We start from the raw sequence: 20,051 nt of genomic DNA on the forward strand, positions 1-20,051 counted from the left end.
AAAATGTATTTCCAATTCAACCATTTCTCCCTAACTGCAGACATTCTGGGCTAGAGCACTGTGGGGTCTCATCCGGTTTATCATCCTAGCAGTCACATCCTAGCTGCCTGACCGTGCTCCTGCTTCCACTCCCACCTCTGTAGCCCTCCACGGTCAGCTGCCCACAGAGCATCCAGAGAGCATAGCTTAAAACCAGTCCAAGCCTCTTACCCCTGTAACCCTGGGAGAGGACCTGAACCCCTGCCCCGTGTCCCTCCTTCCTCCCCACCTCTTTCCTGGCTCCTTGGTGCCATCCTCTGCTAGTCCTTCAAGATCTTCCAGCCTGAAAGAAAACCCTTGTGCCTCTAGTTACACACCTCTCACACCAGATGTGTAGGTTCTACACACCAAGCGATTGTCCAGTTCTCTGGACACCAGTTGAGTGCCCTGTAATTCAGTTCATTTCTGATGCTGACTACCTGGAGTTACCATGAGCCCCAAAAATTGAGGTTCTCCTCACTTCAAATGCCCCTCACTTCCAGGTGACCGACAGCTTCTGTCTGACGTGGCTGCACGTCGGGCATTCCCACAGCCCCTCTGCAATGTGATGTTGGCTGTAAAGCTTCATCAGGGCAGTGGGCTTGCAGGAGGAAGGTCTGCATGTTGGCCAAGTGGAGATTTTTCCTGGTCTTCTAGTCCACAGGCATAATCTTCTGTGGGGACGAGTTGGGGAAAAGGGTGGTGAGTCTGAGATGCTTGTCTTTGAGGCCAGTCCTTTCGGACTTTCTGCTGTTCATTAGCTGTTAAACGTGGTTTTAGTTTTACTGTTTCTGCTTGGGGTGCCGATCGGGAGAGGTTGGTGTTTTGTGCTCGTTTGTCTACAGGTGCAGAGGGACTCAGGGTGGAATTTGACCGGCAGTGCTCCACGGAGCGGCGCCACGACCCTCTCACAATCATGGACGGTGTCAACAGGATCGTCTCTGTGCGGTCAGGTAAGGACAGAGGTTGAACAGCGCATGCTCGGACCACCTGTGTCTCAGTAGACAGAGTTCTTCACGTTTGTAGGACAGAACACTGCTGCCGTGTTCTCATGGAAGTCTTGAGGAAGGGACAATATGCTATTCAGCTGTGAAACACGGTCGGTCTGCTTGCCTCTTCCCCGTATTTCTGAATACAGTAATTATGTGTGATGTGTGCAGCACATCCTTGTCAGAGGAGCCCTGCCTCACCAGCCAGCTGCAGAAGGTGCAGAAGACGTGCGGGGTGCCGGGGCTCTCGTGAACCCTGGTTGGCATACCACAGAGCTTCTTCGAGGGATTTATTTATCTTACTAGTTGCAGTGAGGGATGGTTACGTGTGGAGTGACTTCTGTATATAGCTGTAGGCGGCCACATGTCTGGCTTGTCTCTGCTGCTGGGCTTCCTGAGGCCAGCCAGGATGGATTAGGACGTCTGCGGGGGCTTGTTATATGCTCTTTCACCGAGGCTTTTAGAGTTGGCAGTGCAGGGTGTGTCTTCTAAGACCTCATTATTCTTCATCTCGAGTGCTTCCTGTGCAGGGCCAGATAATGCAGCTTCTGTCATAGCAACACGCAGACTGGATGCCAGGGGAAGAGCGTGGCTGCATCCCGGGAAAGCTTTATCCACACAGCATTGCTTAGTGAAGTGAAGCTTTGCATGAAGTTCTCTGGTCCCAGTGGGTGTAGGTTTTTCTGGCGCTTTGACAGATACCTGCCAGTGTAGTTTTCAGTAGTGGTGTTGGATGTGACAGTTTTTCTGTGTCCAGCAGAAAGCCCTTACGGGCCGTCCCTGAGCCGTTGCCAGATGGTCCTTCTGAAGCAGAAACCTGGTGGGTTCTCTTGGCCTTCTGAGCTGCTGTGATACACTGCCGCTCCTTTCTACAGCTGCCAGGCCTCTGCTCCTGGGGGCTGCTCCACTCCTCCCTCAAGGGCAGCGCTTCTGGGCCATGCTGAGCCACACACGTGGGTCCTTTGTGGGGAGTGCTAGGGTTCTTCCTTCTGCTACACGGCCACCTGGTTGTATCAGAGCATTCCCGGGAAACGTTCCCATGACCTGGCGTGTGTTGGCGACCCGGAGGCCTCTCACAGTATCCTGGCTATGTGGGATCATTTCCCCACTGGGTGATGGCTTCTGCCTGGGCAGTGCCCGCCCACCTGCCCTCAGTTTCCCAGGTACTTGGTACAGGAGCTGAATGAGTATCTGCTGAAGAAAGGTGTGTATTAAAATGTGAATCCCAAGAGTGATGTGTCGCTGTGCATTTGAGCTTGGCTTGGAGGAACTTGTTCGCACATGACGGAAACCGTTCTGCTTTGTGTCTAAGGAGGCTTGTGTTGATTGGATGATGGATCCAAGCTAACCCTGGGGTGCGCTTTCCTCCTCCAGGCCGAGAGTGGTCCGACTGGTCCAGCGAGCTGCGCATCCCGGGGGATGAGTTGAAGTGGAAGTTCATCAGCGATGGGTCCGTCAATGGCTGGGGCTGGCGCTTCACCGTCTATCCCATCATGCCAGCTGCTGGTAAGGGAGGGGCATATGACGACCAGGGTTAGGTGACTGGCTATGGGTTGTTTCCAGAACAACATAGACACGTGCACACTCCCACGACCTGCCCTCTGCCTTGTTGGAATGCATGCTCCTGCAGGTCCCACGGAGGCGTGGATCAGAACACAGAGACTTGTCCCAGCTGTCCAGCTGCCAGGCTCACACTCCTCTTCCCCTGGTGTGGAAGGAGTTGTTGCTGGTGCAGTTCTTAAGGCTTTTGGTTTATAGTGGAAGTGAGTGTGAAGAGCCAGGCTCACCAACTCACAGTGGCGTGAGGGGCATATCGGCTGTCGCCTTCCAGTGGGTGGGGCTGGGTGTAGCCAGCCTTGTCTGTTGTTGTCTTACGGGGTGCTCCCTAGCTTGTGAAGCCCGGGGATGTTTACAGTGCTTATTCACAGGCCCTAAAGAACTCCTCTCTGACCGCTGCGTCCTCTCCTGTCCGTCCATGGATTTGGTGACGTGTCTGTTAGACTTCCGACTCAACCTTGCCTCTAACAGAAGCATCGTCCCTCGCCTTGCAGCCTCACTGGCGGCGTGTGCACAGTTGAGTGCCCTAGGTAAATGGCGCCATTACAGTTAGGGCTCTCTTGCTAGTTGGAAGAAACCATCAGACTTCTGATACTTTCTGTCTGCTCATTTCAGCCGCCAGTCACAGAATGTGGGCCCTTCAGAGATTGAGGAAGCTGCTTACAACTGAATTTGGGCAATCAATTAACATAAACAGGCTGCTTGGAGAAAATGATGGGGAAGCAAGAGCTTTGGTATGGAACATTCTAGTAACATTTCTAGAGTTGTGACCCTCAGGGAGTAAAGTGCTGCTTTAGTGATCTAACCCTCTAAATCCTGAGGAAGAGTCGGGGAATTTTGCATAAGAATAGGGAGGCCTTGGTCACACCCAGACTTCCTGTGTTGCGGTATATACTGAGTTCAGGTTGGACTCTGTGAAAATATGTGTCGACAGGTGGATTGTGCCGATTGGACTGTACAGTGAGGCTGCTGATGACCTCCCTTTATTTTGGTGACAAAAGTAGTCCGTTTTCATCCTACCCACATGAGGAGACAGGCAGCCTTTGTAGTAGGAGAGGGACTGTTTCTCTGGAAGTGGTTGTACTGAAATCAGTACCAAACATTCTCAAAGTCTTCAGACTCCTCTTTTTTATTTTAGTGTTTACGTTCTTTTAGCATTTTTCCCACTTTAGAATTTTGATAAGCTTTTTTTTTTTTTTTAAGAAGAAATACTACCAACGTAATAAAACATTTGACTGTAGAAACAAATGGTCAGCCTCCCCTGTGTGCTGGATCCTGTGACAGAAGACTGTTCTGTTGTTTCTTAGAGTTTTACAGGTAGTGCTCTTGCTGCTTTGGTGAAAGGTCTTCCAGAAGCTTTGCAAAGGCAGTTTGAATACGAAGATCCGATTGTGAGGGGTGGCAAGCAGCTGCTCCACAGCCCATTCTTTAAGGTAATGTTTGAATTATTTCTTAAAGTGACAGTAGAGCCACTTGACTGAACGAACCACTGAGAGCTGTCACGTCACGTGCAGTGTGTGTGTTTGAGGCCGCTCTGGGCAGCTGTAGGTATTGCTAAAGTCAAATATGAAAAGAAAAACTCAAGAAATGAAATGTGATCTAAACCCTTAAACCATAAGCCTGTAACTGTTCGCCTGCCTTGAGATGCACAGGTGTTCTTGCCACTTGATGCAGGCAGCAAGTGTTGTAGCAGTTGGATGGCATGTGGCTGGGAACTGCCAGGGATCGCCACATCACTGATGGCAGCCGTGTCCTTGCTGTGGCCACGGCAGTCATCCTGGAATAGGAGGTCCTGTGGAAGGAGCCACAGAAACCCTGGCCTGTTCACTGCATTTCTAAGTGTCCCTCTCTTTGTCTTTTTCGGTGCCTGCAGGTACTCGTAGCTCTTGCCTGTGACCTGGAGCTGGACACTCTCCCTTGCTGTGCAGAGACGCACAAGTGGGCCTGGTTCCGGAGGTACTGCATGGCCTCCCGCGTCGCTGTGGCTCTTGACAGAAGAACACCGTTGCCCCGTCTGTTTCTTGATGAGGTATTGCACGATATTTTGGAATCACCTTTGGGATGCAAAAACGTTTTCTTTATAGTGTAACAAGATAATCAGTATTAGGAGACACAAAAGTTTTGCTTGCCAAGGAATATCAAAGAAAGTAGCACATGGTGAAAATGAGTGAGCTGACTGAATTTCAGTGGAAGTTGATTTTCGGGAAGCTGCAGATAGAATGATGCTGTCTACACGTTTTTATATGTTAGACGTGTTGCAATCATTGTTGTCTTTGCCCGGTGACCACACATTGCGGTGTTGCTCTTCCCTCATGTTTCCAGGCAGGGATTCCTTCTGTCTGTCCTTAATATTTATTTATTTTGTTTGAGATGAGTGTTTGATTTGTAACATCATGATAATTTTGTTTAGGTGGCTAAGAAAATTCGTGAATTAATGGCAGACAGCGAAAACATGGATGTTCTGCATGAGAGCCATGAAGTTTTTAAAAGAGAGCAAGATGAACAGCTCGTGCAGTGGATGAATAGGTGATTACATTAGAAACAAGAAGTACTGTTGATCGTGCGTGCGAGAGGTGGTGCGTTGTTCTTTCCCGTGGCAAACGCTCACTTGATGTTTGTTGCAGGCGCCCGGATGACTGGACTCTTTCTGCGGGTGGCAGTGGAACAATTTACGGATGGGGACATAATCATAGGGGCCAGCTGGGGGGCATTGAAGGTGCAAAAGTCAAAGTTCCCACTCCCTGTGAAGCCCTCGCAACTCTCAGACCCGTGCAATTAATCGGAGGAGAACAGACCCTCTTTGCTGTGACGGCTGATGGGAAGGTAACGGTGCTTTCTGTTCACAGGGTCACTGAGCCTGAGGCAGTTGTGGCTAAATGTGGTATACGGTTCTTAGCACATGCAAGGATCTGTACTAAAACATTTCTCGAGATTAATAGCACCGTGATATGCAGGAAGCAGCTAGCTTCTGTATCATCTTTCCATTTTTAACTTTGGATTTTTAAGATGGAGTTTTGCTCTAGTTTCCCAGGCTGGAGTGCAGTGGTGTGGCCCCTGCCTCCTGGGTTCAAGTGATTCTCCTGCCTCAGCCTCTCTAGTAGCTGGGATTACAGGTGCCCACCACCACGCCCAACTAACTGTTGTATTTTTAGTAGAGACGGGATTTCTACCATGTTGGCCGGGCTGGTCCCGAACTCCTGACCTCAGGTGATCTGCTCGCTTCGGCCTCCCGAAGTGCTGGGATTACAGGTGTGAACTGTTGCACCTGGCCGATTTTTTTTTAATTTTGAAAATGCGTGATGTATACAAAAGTATGACAGTTTTTGCTTGTGTATCACTCGTTAGTTTTATGTCTTGTTTGCTCTTATAAATGTTATTTTTTTTATTGCTGCTGGCTGGGCATGGTGACTCGATACTTTGGGAGGCCGAGGCAGGCGGATCACCTGAGGTCAGGAGTTTGAGACCAGCCTGGCCAACATAGAGAAACCCCATCTCTACTAAAAATACAAAGATAAGCTGGGCATGGTGATGTGTGCCTGTAAATCCCAGCTACTCGGGAGGCTGAGGCGGGAGAATCACTCGAACATGGGAGGTGGAGGTTGCAGTGAGACAGGATCGTGCTACTACACTCCGGCCTGGTGACAGAGCAAGATTTTGTCGCAAAAAGAAAAAAAAATGATTTCTGTTGATGTCTAGACATATTGACTTTATGTCTGGTGACCTACTCGACTCTTCGTTCTCTTGTGTCATCTTTATAGTCCAGGGTACGCTGGGGAGGGAGCTGTAGGCGTTCCCTGGAGGTGTGCAGGCTGGGTTCTAGACTGAAACCACACAGCAGTGTCTCCATAGAGCAGGCCACACAAATGTCTTGGTTTCCCAGTGGACATAAAAATGGGTGTGTGCTGTAGTCTATTAAGTCACGTCTTCAGACTCCACGTCTAATTCTAGTTCTCTTGCTGTTTCTACCACATCTGTAGTCACTTCCTCCACCCGTCTTGAACCCCTCAGCTTCATCCGTGAGAGCTGGCATCCATTTCCTCCAAATTCCTGTTAATGTTGAAATTTTCACCTCCCATGAATCACAACTGTTGTCAGTGGCATCCAGAATGGTGATGCCTTTCCGGAAGGTTTTTAATATACTTTGTCCACATCCATTAGAGGAATCACTATCTATGGCAGCTATAGCCTTGTGAAATGTATTTTTTAAATAACCAGATTTGAAAGTCGAAATTACTCCTTGATCCATGCATGGGGCTGCAGAAAAGATGAGGTGTTAGCAGGTATGAAAACAACTTCAATCTCTGTGTGTGTTCATCAGAGCTCTTGGGTAACCAGGTGCATTGTCAGTGAGCAGTGATACTTTGAAAGAAATCCTTTTTTCTGAGCAGTAGGCCTCCATAGTGGGCTTAAAATATTCAGCGAACCATGCTGTAAAATGTGCTGACTTCCAGGTTTTACTATATTTCTCAGCACAGGCAGAGTGGAGTTAGTATAATTCTTAAGGAACCTAAGATTTTCAGAATGGCCAATGAGCATTGGCTTCAACAAATTCAACTAATATTGTCACCAGCTGCATTAGCCCCTAACAAAAGATTTGAAGCTTTGTTTCTTTCCTTTGCCCACCTGCAATTGTCTTGATTGAGTTATAGCTTTTTTTCTTTTTTTTTTGAGACAGAGTCTTGCTCTATTGCCAGGCTGGAGTGCAATGGCGCCGTCTGGATTCACTGCAAATTCCATTTCCCGGTTTCAAGCAATTCTCCTACCTCAGCCTCCCAAGTAGCTGGGACTACAGGCACACACTACCATACCTGGCTAACTTTTTTGTATTTGTAGTAGAGATAGGGTTTCACCTTGTTGGTCAGGATGGTCTCAATCTCTTGACCTTGTGATCCGCCCGCCTCAGCCTCCCAAAGTGCTGGGATTACAGGCTTGAGCCACCACGCCCAGCCAAGATTTGAAGCTTTGAAAGCAAACGTTGACTTCTCTTTAGCTATGAAAGTCCTAGATGGCGTCTTCTTCCGATAGAAGGCTGTTCCGTCTACGTTGGAGGCCTGTTGTAGTGTAGCCACCTTCATCACTGATCTTGGCTAGACCTTCTGGATAACTTACTGCAGCTTCTACGTTGGCATGTGCTACGTTACCTTGCATTTTTATGTTATGGAGATGGCTTCTTTCCTTAAACCTCAGGAACCAACCTCTGCTAACTTGAGACTTTTCTTTGCAGTGTTCTCAGCTCTCTTAGCCTTTGTGGAATTCAAGAGACTTAGAGCCTTGCTCTGGATTAGCTTTGGCTGAAAGGAATGTTGTGTCAGTTTTGATCTTCTGTCTGTGCCAGTCAGACATTCTCTATATTAGCAATAAGACTGTGTTGCATTCTTATCACTGAGTGTTTACTGGAGTTGCACTTAATTGTGCTTCAAGAACTTTTTCTTGGCTGACTGGTACAAGAGACCTAGCTTTCTCCGTGGCTTGGCTTTCAACGTACCTTCTTCACCAATAGCAACTATTCCTTTCACTTGTACTCTTGGAAGCCACTGTAGGATTATTAAGTGGCCTAATTTCAATAAGTTGTGTCTTAGGGAATAGGGAGGTCCACGGAGAGGGGGAGAGAAGGGAGAACAGCTGGTTGGTGGAGCAGTCAGAAAGTACACAACATTTGTCATTTAAGTTCACCGTCTTCTATGTGTGTGGTTTGTGGTGCCTCAAAACAAGTATAACAGTAACAACAAACATTACTGATCACAGATCACCGTAACAGATAAAATAATAATGAGAAAGTTTAAAATATTGCATGAATCATCAAAACGTGACGTGGAACCAGTAAGTCAGCACATGCTGGTTGGAAAGTGGCGCCGATAGGCTTGATGAGTGTGGGGTTGCCACGCACCTTCGGTTGGTAAAACCCCGTCTGCGAGGTGCAGTGAAGCGAGGCATGGTCAGATGAGGTGTGCCTGCCTACAGGAGCGCGTATTTGGAAGCAGGGATCCTTGTGAACCGTGTCAGAGGCAGACTGCTAGCACAGGTATCAAAGTGGTCTAACCTCACAAAAAGGTTCCTCTTTTTCTATTCTCAGGGGATTCTGTTTCTTTTCCTTGTTTCTCTGGTTATTTTAACGTAGGTACTTAAAAACCTAAGGTTGATTCATATTTCTCTCCTCCTCCCAGTCAGTGGCCCCTTGCTGCCCAGTGTTTGAGTTTTAACCTATTCCCTCTGCCATAGGCACTGTGGTGGTTTCGGTTGTTTTATATGGACCACAGTTTTTTGGAGTTAGCCAAATGCTTTACATCTTTGCTCACTATCATTTCTTACCATCGTTTGCTGCGCCTCAGATCTTATAAAATCATTTCCTTCGACTTTAAGCGTGTCTTTTTCAGTTTACTTTAGTGAGATTCATTCTTTGGCTTGTTTCAAAATATCTTTATTTTGTCCTTTTTCTAGGATGGGGTTGGCAAGCATTTTCTGTAAAGGGCACAGTTGTGTTTTCAGCTCTGTGGGCCACATGGTCTCTGTTGCAGCTACAAGAGCAGCCGGGGACATACTGTAAATGACTGGGTGTGGCTGTGTTCCAATAAAACCTCTCTGACAGAAGGAAACGATGGGCCTGATTTGGCCCATGGGCCATAATTTGCCAGCTCCTGTAGTAGTTGTGAATTCTCAGGGGCAGACCTCTCTGCTGAGGCTGAGAAAGGCCACTTTCTGTGTTGTTCTTACTTGTTATTCACGGAGGAGCAGCCCCTTGGAGCCCTGCCTTCTACAGGAAGTCCTTGGAGGTGCGTGCACTTCCCTGCACCTTGTGCACTTGAGAGCCTCAGACCCTTCCCACCGAAGCTGGCTTTGGGAATGGGGCTCATTTGTCCCCTTAGTTTGGGTCTCACATGCGTCGGTCCTTGTGGCTTCTTTACTATTATGCCAGTACAGCAGCAGGTTTGAATGATGTCTAAAACAGCATGGAACCCCATTTAAGTTTTTATCAGCAGGGATGTTTACATTCGTTTGGAAAGAGGGAGTCTGATTGTGTGTGTGTGGTTTCTCTTTTTAATGAATCATAGATGTTTTGTGTCCTAAAACATCCCGCTTAGATGAAAAAAAGGCATTTTGATTTTTCCTGTGTGGTTTGTATGCTGCCCTGCTGAAATATTAAAATGTATTTGTTCTTCTTTGGGTATGGTTTTGTGGCTGTTATTGTCAGAGATTTGCACATAGTAGATAGTTAAATTTATTTATTTGTTTTTTGCTTTTCTTGTTATTAATTGTAGTTGGTATTCTAGATAAAAATGGGAGAGATTCCAGGGAGAAGACCTTATTTTCATAATATGTTTTCTGAATTTGGAATTTGTAATAGTCATGTTTTTATTTCATTTCTAGAACTTTGATAGAACAGGTATAAAGTCATAAACATTCCTGTGATTTTTAACTTTAAATTTCATTTTTGTGTGGCAAAAATGTCTAAACCATGGATTAGGTTTGTGAATTGCTAAATATAGGGGATGTTGAGGTTAAAACCTGATGTTGCTATTGCTTTTTCTTTTCTTAGCTGTATGCCACTGGGTATGGTGCAGGTGGCAGACTGGGAATTGGAGGGACAGAGTCGGTGTCTTCCCCAACATTGCTTGAATCCATTCAGCATGTGTTTATTAAGAAAGTGGCCGTGAACTCAGGAGGAAAGCACTGCCTTGCCCTGTCTTCAGAAGGAGAAGTTTACTCCTGGGGTGAGGCAGAAGACGGGAAGCTGGGGCATGGCAGCAGAAGGTATTATGTGAAAACGTTTTTTCAGCATTGTGTTTTTCTTTGTGTTTGTTTTAATGCCGGTACAGTGTATTGACATTTGGTTTTTCAAAGCAACATTTGCAATAATCTGCTCAAACTAAACACTGTTAATGACTCATTTGGCAGAAATAGTTTTATGTGCCAACATGAGGGCTTACCTGTGTGACTTCTCTGTTGGGAGGAAAAAAAGTCAATTCTCAGCTGTTGATGACAGGCATTAAGCAAACTTCTTTTGGTCCTTCTCCCTTAAATGATCCACTGAATCATATTTGGCATTTTGTGTAACGTGCGAGTTACTAGAGCTGCACATACAGAGGAAATGACAGGGGCGAGGGGGAAAGAACACACAGTTCACACCGTTTTTTAAACAAAGGAATCCAAGTCACATGTTGAAAAAAATTAATGAGAACTCCCAGCCAAGTTGGAGTGACAGGAGCCTTGATCCCAGGGATAACTGAAACACCACATGAGATAAACAGGCCCAGCATGGTGGCGCACGCCTGTCATCTCAGCACTTTGAGAGGCCACGGTGGTGGATTGCTTGGACTCAGGAGTTCAAGAACAGCCTGGGCAACATGACGAAATGCCATCTCTATGAAAAATACAAAAATGTTAGCCAGATATGGTGGCACATACCTGTAGTCCCAGCTACTTGGGAGGTAGAGATTGCAGTGACCTGATATCGTGCCACTGCTCTCCAGCGTGGGTGGCAGAGTGAGCCCCTGTCTTAAAAACTAAGAATAATAAATTAAATTTAATAATGCCCCCAAAGACATTAACTATCAGGCAACAAAATACAGTTTTCCATGAGGAGTTCTAAGGGATGATGTGTAATGGTATTGAAATACAGTTAGAATGAATAACATCAAGTATGGTGGCACAACAGGAGACCACAGACAATAATAACTTAGTGTGCATTTTAAAATAACTGAAAGAGTATAATTGTATTGTTTGTAACACAGGAAAGGATAAATGATTGAGGTGATTAATAACCCATTCACCCTGATGTGATTATTACACATTGTATGCCTAAATCAAAAACATTTCATATACCCTATAAATATATGCATCTATATACCCACAAAAATTAAAAATTAAAAAACCAAGACAGGTTCTAAAAATTGCCCAGTGGACTTCCTGTAGAAACTTTCCAGGCTGTGGCACAGGAAGGAGAACACCAGGTAGATCCTGGCAGACTCCCTTAGTATAGAGAAGACAGAACTGGAGGTCCAGGGGGCTAAGACAGAGAGCCTGCAGAGTACAGAGAGGACTGCTGAGGCCTGCGGAGCCTGATATGGCAGTCACAGCCATGAGGCTGAGGAGCTCACCACCCGAAGGGATGAGAAGAAAGAGTCCCCAAGCTTACGGAGGGCAGGGGATGGAGCCTGCTCTCAAAACCTCGCTATTTACCGGGCAAGGATTAAATTACTCAGAATGATGTTACCCAGTATTGGGGAAAAATTGGCCACAGACGAATTGTTGCTATCATGCCACCAACAAAGCTTAAAAGCAAGACCTGAAAGGATGAAACCACTCACAAGTAGCTTGTCAGAGAGACCAAAGGTCAAGGATATTCTCATGAATACAAACGTTAAGCACCCAATAAGGTAAATCTCACAATTTCCTGCATCTGATAAAAAATTACCAAGCGTGCAAGGGAGCAGGAAAATACAACTTATGTGAGGAGAAAAATCATCAGTTGAAACTGACTCAGAAATGATACAAGTGGTGGAAGTACTCATCGAGAACTTTATTAAAATGATTATTTTAATAAAGCTAGAAGAGAACTTGAATGTATTAGGTAAAGCCTGGAAGATAGTTAAATGCCCAAATCAAAGTTCTAAAGATGAAAAACACAGTGTCAGAGATCAAAAATACATTGGATGGGGTTAATGGCAGACTGGACATTGCAGGGAAAAAAGATGAGTGAACTTGAAGACATAATAAAAGAAACTAGGAGTAAATGGAAAGAAGACTGTAGCAATGAAGAGAGCATCAGAGAGGTGAGCTGTGGGACGACCCCAGATGTCCTAATATCTGCATGATCAGAGCCACTCAAGGAGAGGAATGTGGGGATTTTGAAGAAATAATGGCCAAAAAATTTCCAAGTTTGTTGAAAAGTATAAATCCACCGATTCAAGATGCTTAAAAACCCTAAGCAAAAGAAACATGCGGAAAACTACGCTAGAGTAAGTTGGTCAATACCAGAGATGAAGAGAAAATGTTTTAAAAGCAGCTGGGGTGAGGGTGAGGGTGGAGGGACCAGAGACATGTTTCGTACAGGGAAAAAGATAAGCGTAGCTACAGATGTCTTCTAGGAGTCACTACAAGCTCGAAGACAGTGGATTTTCTACAAGTACAAATTATTGTCAACATTTTTTTTTACCCAGCAGAAATATTTTTTCAAGAAAGAAGTTGAAATAGACTTATTTAGATAAATAAAAACTGAAAGAACTCATCACCACAGACCTGCACAACCGAAACCTTAAAGGAATTTCTTTAAATTGAAGGAAAATTATACCAGATGGAATCATGAATCTACCAAAGAAATGTTGATGATGTGATGTTTTTCCTTACCCTAGAGATCTTTTAAAGAGATAACTGAATATTTCATGGACACAATACAAGTAAATTAAGGCGTTTAAAACACACACAGAAGTTAATTGTAGCACAAAGACTGTGGGAGGAAATGGAAGTAGACTGTTGTGAAGTTATATTCGGGTTGTAGTATGTGACCTCAGAATAGACTGATACTCCACACACCCCCAAGGCAACTGGTAAAATAATACAAAAGAGTTTTATCTGATGAACCAACAAAGGAGCTGCAGTGAAGTCATAAAACATAATCAGTTCTGTTGTACTGGCCTGAGCATAGAAAGTCAACACCAAGACAAACGTGTGCCAGATTGCAGGGTCTTTATTGCTGGCGGCCAGGGAGGACTTGAGTCTCTCTAACCCGTGCCCCGAAAGCAGGGTGTCAAGACCTTTCCTACCCGTGAAACCACCTGGTGGAGGGGAGGGGGAGGGGCAGGGGCAGGGGCAGGGGTCGGGGGAGGAGCTTCAGACGTTCTGAGGGCTAGTGGATTCTGCGAATCACCTCCTGGGTGGAGATAAGGGTGAGGGGCTCCGGACGGACTCTCCGAGGGCCAGGGGACTTTGGACATTCTGATTGTTACTTAAGTGGTTCACAAAAGTTAAGATTAGCATTTGTTTACACGTTGTCTGGGTAGGGTGGAAATCACAGGCCTTAATTACTTATTACAAGTCGGAGGGGCCAAGATGGCAGGGTTTGGACTGCTTGCCTGTCACATTTGGGTTACAGAGAGCAGTTTCAAGAGAAAGCCGAGGTATGGTTGAGGTGTATGCAGTTTTATGGGGCTTTTACCATGTCACAGTTCATCTAAAAGAAAGCAAAGAAGAAGAAAACAGCAAACAACAGGTAAATAAATAGCAAGATACAGATTTAAACCTTAAGACACACACATATGTTTTTTAGAGCTGGGGTCTTGCTTTCGTCACCCAGGCTGGAGTGCAGTGGTATGACCGTGACTCACTGCAGCCTTGAATTCCTGGACTGAAGCAATCTTCCTGCCTTAGCCTCCTGACTAGCTAGGACTGCACGTGCATGTGCACATGCTACCAAACCCGGCTAATTTATTTTTATTTTTTTGTAGAGGTGGGGTCTTGCTGTGTTGCCCAGACTGGTCTCAAATTCCTGGCCTCAAGCAGTCCTCCTGTCTCGGCCTCCCAAAGCACTGGCATTATAGGTGTGAGCCTCTGCACCCCAGCTGCCAGATACGATTATAGCCACATCAGATGTAAATGATTCAGACAGCCCAGTTTAAAGTCAGAAGTTGTCAGAATGGATAGAAGAGCAGGATCAAACCATACGCTGCCTTCAGGGGTCCCACTTTAAATAGAGACACAGAAATGGGCTAAAAGCAAAAAGACAGGAAGAGACATACCATGCTAATGTGCATCAAAGCAAAGCTAGAATGCCTGTGCTAATGTCATACAAAGTAGAATTCACGGTAGAGAATATTGACGGACAAAAACGGGAGTATCCAGACGATGTAGTGGATACTTCATCAAGAGGACATCATAATCCCAAACCTTTGCACACTTCATAATAGATCTGGATACGTGAAATTAAAATAAAGCTGCATGGAGAAACAGACATGTCCACAGTTTAACTAGAGTTTGAATATCCCTCCTTCAATAATTGGTAGAACAAGTATATTAAAAAAATTGATAGCAGATTTGAACAACTGTGTCAACTAACTTGACCTAATTGACATTTTTTAGAACACTCTACTGGACAAATTTTACATGCTTTTCAAATGAATGAGGATACCTGCCAACATAGATCATGATTTGGACCATGAAACAAATCTTACACATCAGAAGGATTCAAGTTATGTAAAATATATATTCTCTGTCCACAGGGAAATTAAATTAGAAATTAATAACAGATCCCTGGAAAAACCCCAGTACTTGGAAAATGAAACGTTTCTAAATAACTGATGAATCAAAGAGTGAATCAGAAAGTAAATTACAGTTTTGAAGCGTAAAAATGAAAACAGTGTACCAAAACGTGTGAGATCCAGCAAAAGCAGAACTTAAAAGGAAATTTATAGCATGAAATGCCTATTTTAGAAAGAAAAATGGTCTCAGAACCATGACCTTAGTGTCCATCTTAGAAAACTTACAATAGGCCAGGCGTGGTGGCTCACGCTTGTAATCCCAGCACTCTGGGAGGCCGAGGCGGGTGGATCACAGCAGCAGGAGATCAAGACCATCCTGGCTAACATGGTGAAACTCTGTCTCTACTAAAAATAAAAAAAAATTAGCCGGGTGTGGTGGCGGGCACATGTAGTCCCAGCTACTCGGGAGGCTGAGGCAGGAGAATCACTTGGACCTGAGAGGTGGAGGTTGCAGTGAGCCAAGATCGCACCACTGCACTCCAGCCTGGGTGACAGAGTGAGACTTTGTCTCAAAAAAAAAAAAAAAAAAGAAAACTTAACAACAAGAAAGACAGATACAATCCAAAGTAAACACAAGAAAGGGAGGGAGTAAGAAAGAGCAGAGCAGAATCCATAACGTAGAAAACAGAAGAGCAATGGAGAGAATAAAATGAAACAGAAACTGTTTTTTTGAGAACATCAATATAATCGTTAAAATATCTGTCTAGACTGGTCAAGAAGAAAGGGGATCACAAATTGTAGAAATGCTAGGAATAGGGGAGTTTTCGTCACCGCAGAGTATACAGATATTAACAGATAATGAAGCATATTGAACCGCTTAATGCTAACAGATTTGACATTTTAGATGAGATGGACAAGTTCCTCAAAGGATACATACTCTTCAGAGCTCACTCAAGAATAATTAGATGACTTGAGGTAAATAGTGATGTGTTTAAGAAATGGAGTTTCTGCCGGGCGCGGTGGCTCAAGCCTGTAATCCCAGCACTTTGGGAGGCCGAGGCGGGTGGATCACGAAGTCAAGAGATCGAGACCATTCTGTCAACATGGTGAAACCCCGTCTCTACTAAAAATAAAAGAAATTAGCTGGGCATGGTGGCGCGTGCCTGTAATCACAGCTACTCGGGAGGCTGAGGCAGGAGAATTGCTTGAACCCAGGAGGAGGAGGTTGTAGTGAACCGAGATCACGCCATTGCACTCCAGCCTGGGTAACAAGAGCGAAACTGCATCTCAAAAAAAAAAAAAAAGAAATTTCCTGCAGACAAATCTCCAGGACCAGATGACGTGATTTCTAACAGACTTGTAGCTAACAGATAATACCAGTTCTTCTCAAATTTTTCAGCAAATTGGAGGAGGGAATTCTCAAATCAGTTTTTTTTGAGGCTAGCTTTACTTATATCAAAGGCAGGCTCAGCCATTTCTAGGAGAATACAGACCAATATCCTTTATGAGCATAGATGTTAAAGTCTTTAATGTTTTAGTAAATTGAATTCTGTAATATATAGTGTTGGCCATGTGAGGTGTTTATGCCAGAAATCACAAGTTTGTTTTAACATTAGAAAAATCAGTCAATGTGAAAAAGAAAGGTATATGGTGATCTTAATAGATAAAGAGGGGGAAAATAATTTGGCAAACTCCATCATCCATCTCTGATAAAAACTCTGAGTAGTCTAAGAGTAAAAGATCTCTTCCTTTACCCAATAAAGGGCGTCTCTGTTAATCTATAGAGGGTACATTGTACTTGATGGCAGCAGACTGAAAGCTTTCCCCGAGTTCAGACTCAAGGAAAAGATGTCCGCTATCAAGACTTCTTCCAACGTTGTACAGGGTCAGAAAGTACAGCACAGCAATGCAAAGGAATAAAAGGCATCTAGATGGAAAAGAGAATTAAAACTGTCTTTTTTGCAGAAAACATTGTTTATGCAGAGAATCTGGTGGTATTTACAAAAAGCTACTGGAACTAATAAGTGAGGCTAGCAGTTTTGCAGGATGGAAGATCAATAAGTAAAGGTTATTTGTATGTCCATACATAGACATATACAAACCAGGAAGTGAAAGCTTAAAATGCCACTTACAGTACCCTCTTCTCAGAATTGGATAACTAAGGGATAAATCTGCCCAAAAATGTGAATGGCCTGTAGACAGAAGACTACACAATATTGCTGAGGGTCACGGAGCAGAAGACTGAGTATTGTTAATTTGTTGGTTATCCTCATGTCTATAGATTGAACACCTTCTCAGTCAAGGTTTGTGTAAAATTCAGAAGCCCAGTATAAAATGTGTATGGAGATGCAGATGACCCAGAATAGTGAAATCAACTTTGCAAGCGAGGCCAAAGTTGGAGAATAGTGAAATCAACTTTGAAAGCGAGGCCAAGGTTGGAAGACTCGCACTGCCTGACTGAAGTCTCATTTTAGAGCTGCAGTCATCAACCTGGTATAGTGTAGGCGTAAAGAGAGAGGCAGAAACATCAGTGGAGCAGAACGGGGGATCCAGAAACTGGCCGGCAAACACTGACGAGTGTGGAAAAGTAAAGCTGGACTTCTCACAGTTTCTAGGGCACAGTTTACAAGAGGGCACAGCCAGGTCACTGGAGAAAAGATACTCTTTTCAATAAGCGGTTTTGAGTAATTGGATAGCCTATGGCAAGAAATTGCTTAAATTCATACTTGACACCATAGCCAAACATTCATTCAAAATGAATTACAGTCATGAATGTAAAACCGAAAACCAAAAACTTGTAGAAGAAAACACGAGAAAATTTTTGTGACCTTAAATCAGAAAAGATTTTTCAATTGAACTCCAAAAGCGTGATTCATGAAAGAAAAATACAACTTGGACTTTGTAAAAATTATGAACTTTTCTTTGAAAGACACTGAAGAGATTGAAACTACAAGCTGGGAAACGATATTCACAATCATATAATCCAGGTCTTGATAGCCAAAATATGTAAAGAGCTTCTTTCAAAACTTAATAAGAAAACAAAAAGTTTGTTATCAGTAGTCACTGTTATAGACTAGTGACATTCATGTGTTAAAACTCCTTAAATGAATTGTTAATTCCTAAATGGGGGTGAGGTGCAAACTGTTTTGTACAGGGCCAGATGGTAACTATTTTAGGAGTTGCATATGATTCTTTGAGTTTTTTTTTTTTTAAACAAACCTTTAAAATGTGAAACCTGTTCTCAGCTCATAGGCCTTTGAAAAATGGGCTGTGCTTTGAACTTGGCCCAGTATGTGTGGTCACCTTCCAGCCTCCAGTTAGAGCTGGGGAAGCCCTGCCCTCTGGCCTTGTGCAAGAAGGAGGTAGGAAGTGGTGACATTTGAGTTCAGGTCTTAATGATTCTTCTTGATTGATTTAATAATTAACTGATGAGGAAGGTGTACACTGAGAGATAGTTAATAAGCTGGAAAATGTTTAAGAATAAAAATGTATTTGCATCATGTCTGGTGACTTTTTGCAGTCCGTGTGACCGCCCCCGTGTCATTGAGTCTCTGAGAGGAGTTGAAGTGGTCGATGTTGCTGCCGGCGGAGCCCACAGTGCCTGTGTCACGGCAGCCGGGGACCTCTACACGTGGGGCAAAGGCCGCTACGGCCGCCTGGGGCACAGTGACAGCGAGGACCAGCTGAAGCCGAAGCTGGTGAGCAGGTGCCTCGTGCAGAGGCAGGAGGCCACACGCCCCTCACTGCTGCTGTCGGGTGGGGGTGGTTTGCCACCTTTGTTATGATTTTAAAAGTCCAGAGTATTTCCTGTTCTAGCTTTTTTTTATGATGGTCATAGCCCAGTTTACAAGTACATGTTCTTTCTGGTGAAAATAAAAAACATCTTGGTACATATTTCTTCTGTGAGTCATTTAAAAAGGATAGTATTTGAAATATCCTTTTCTTTGTAATGATAAATATTGCTTGACATCTAGAAAAATACTTTGGCTTCTAGAAGGTCCACTGTATTTTGGGGTACAAGAAGTGAGTGAACAGCCTTCATAGTGGTGTAGGGTTGGCGCATCAAAGACATTAATAGCTTCTTCTGCAGTTGAGATGCTCATGGTTCAGATAGATGAAGGTATGTTCGCTTTTGTCTTATAAGATTTTAGAAATCGCCTCTTTGTAAAGGCTTTAAACAGGTTCCCCCATAAAAACCTGTAAAGGCTTTAAACAGGTTCCCTCACAACGGCGTTGTGAAGTCACTCCAGTGGCGAGCCTTCTCGTGTCGTGCTCAGCCAACCCAGGTCCTTTTCTCTGAAGGTGGAGGCGCTGCAGGGGCACCGTGTGGTCGACATCGCCTGTGGCAGCGGAGACGCCCAGACTCTGTGCCTCACAGATGATGACACCGTCTGGTCCTGGGGGGACGGCGACTACGGCAAGCTCGGCCGCGGAGGCAGCGACGGTTGTAAAGTGCCCATGAAGGTAACCTCATGCTTGTCCCGCCCTTGTCCCGCCCTGTGCTCTCCCAGCTCACCACATTCGGGGGTCCCTGGGGGCCCTCGGGAAAACACAGCCTCAGAGCCACCAACCTCCTCTTTACCTTCTTTCCGGTAACTGTAAGGGGTGATTGGCTGAAAGGTGTGTGGAGGGCCTAGAGGCAGCCAGTGTTCTGCGTGCAAGTGGACGGGGTCAGCCAGGCACGTGGAGCATGCCTGTTTGTTTAGCATGTAGGCCTGTCTCAGAGAAGGGTATCACATGGCTCACACTCTTTCAGTTTGCCATGGTGTGGAGTTGCCACGGCCCGTGCTTCGGGGGTGCCAGTGCTTGCTAAAGGGACTGCATCTGGGTTAGCCAGGGCCATCTCAGGTGGGTGTACTGTGAGGAGCGAGAGCAGGGCCTGCACAGCGCCCGGGGCCTGCAGCCTGCTGGGGTGGGCGGCTCTGCTCCTCACAAGCCTGGTGGCTCTAGGCGATTTCTTAGTTTTGCCAGAATATCTTCTGCTCCTGTGCACGGGTGGCTGGTACGTGGTTCAGGTCCTGCAGGTGCTGCTCAGTGACCTCAGTGCATGCACACCACACTGCCGTGTAGCCGAGGTGCTCTGCCAGGTACTTGGGAGCCTGGTGCTACGAACCTGTCTCTGCCTGGCTGCCTCTGTCATGGGGCTGTGGGGCTGCAAGTGTGGCACAGGTGCCTGTGGAGCAGACCCTCACCTGTGGCATGCGTCAGAGGCCCCTCCTTGCGGGGAAGAGCCTGGGCTTTGCACTTGTAAGGGTTAGGATGCTGGGCATGGGAGGGGCTGGAGCAGGACATCCCG

At 45.3% G+C, this 20,051-nt stretch overlaps 1 protein-coding gene across 6 annotated transcripts in view; it reads left to right on the plus strand.

The window, feature by feature from the left end:
* The window catches only part of HERC2 (HECT and RLD domain containing E3 ubiquitin protein ligase 2), a 206,450-nt gene that overhangs the window by 166,700 nt on the left and 19,699 nt on the right, over positions 1-20,051 (plus strand). For 5 of the 6 annotated variants that reach the window (XR_013536483.1, XM_035303531.3, XM_035303537.3 and 2 more), the window contains exons 71-81: positions 864-971; positions 2,382-2,513; positions 2,936-3,094; positions 3,180-3,298; positions 3,872-3,997; positions 4,438-4,593; positions 4,975-5,090; positions 5,189-5,387; positions 10,099-10,313; positions 18,276-18,453; positions 19,058-19,219. Coding sequence is in view for 4 of the 6 variants with exons in the window: in XM_035303531.3 (XP_035159422.3) it covers positions 864-971; positions 2,382-2,513; positions 2,936-3,094; positions 3,180-3,298; positions 3,872-3,997; positions 4,438-4,593; positions 4,975-5,090; positions 5,189-5,387; positions 10,099-10,313; positions 18,276-18,453; positions 19,058-19,219 (1,670 nt within the window). In the remaining 2 variants the exon portion in view is untranslated. The remainder of the gene's footprint in view (positions 1-863; positions 972-2,381; positions 2,514-2,935; positions 3,095-3,179; positions 3,299-3,871; positions 3,998-4,437; positions 4,594-4,974; positions 5,091-5,188; positions 5,388-10,098; positions 10,314-18,275; positions 18,454-19,057; positions 19,220-20,051) is intronic. The other variant, XR_013536484.1, reaches the window with a different exon arrangement.

This window comes from Callithrix jacchus, chromosome 6, assembly GCF_049354715.1.
Source record: "Callithrix jacchus isolate 240 chromosome 6, calJac240_pri, whole genome shotgun sequence".
In the NCBI taxonomy this organism is placed as follows: domain Eukaryota; kingdom Metazoa; phylum Chordata; class Mammalia; order Primates; family Cebidae; genus Callithrix; species Callithrix jacchus.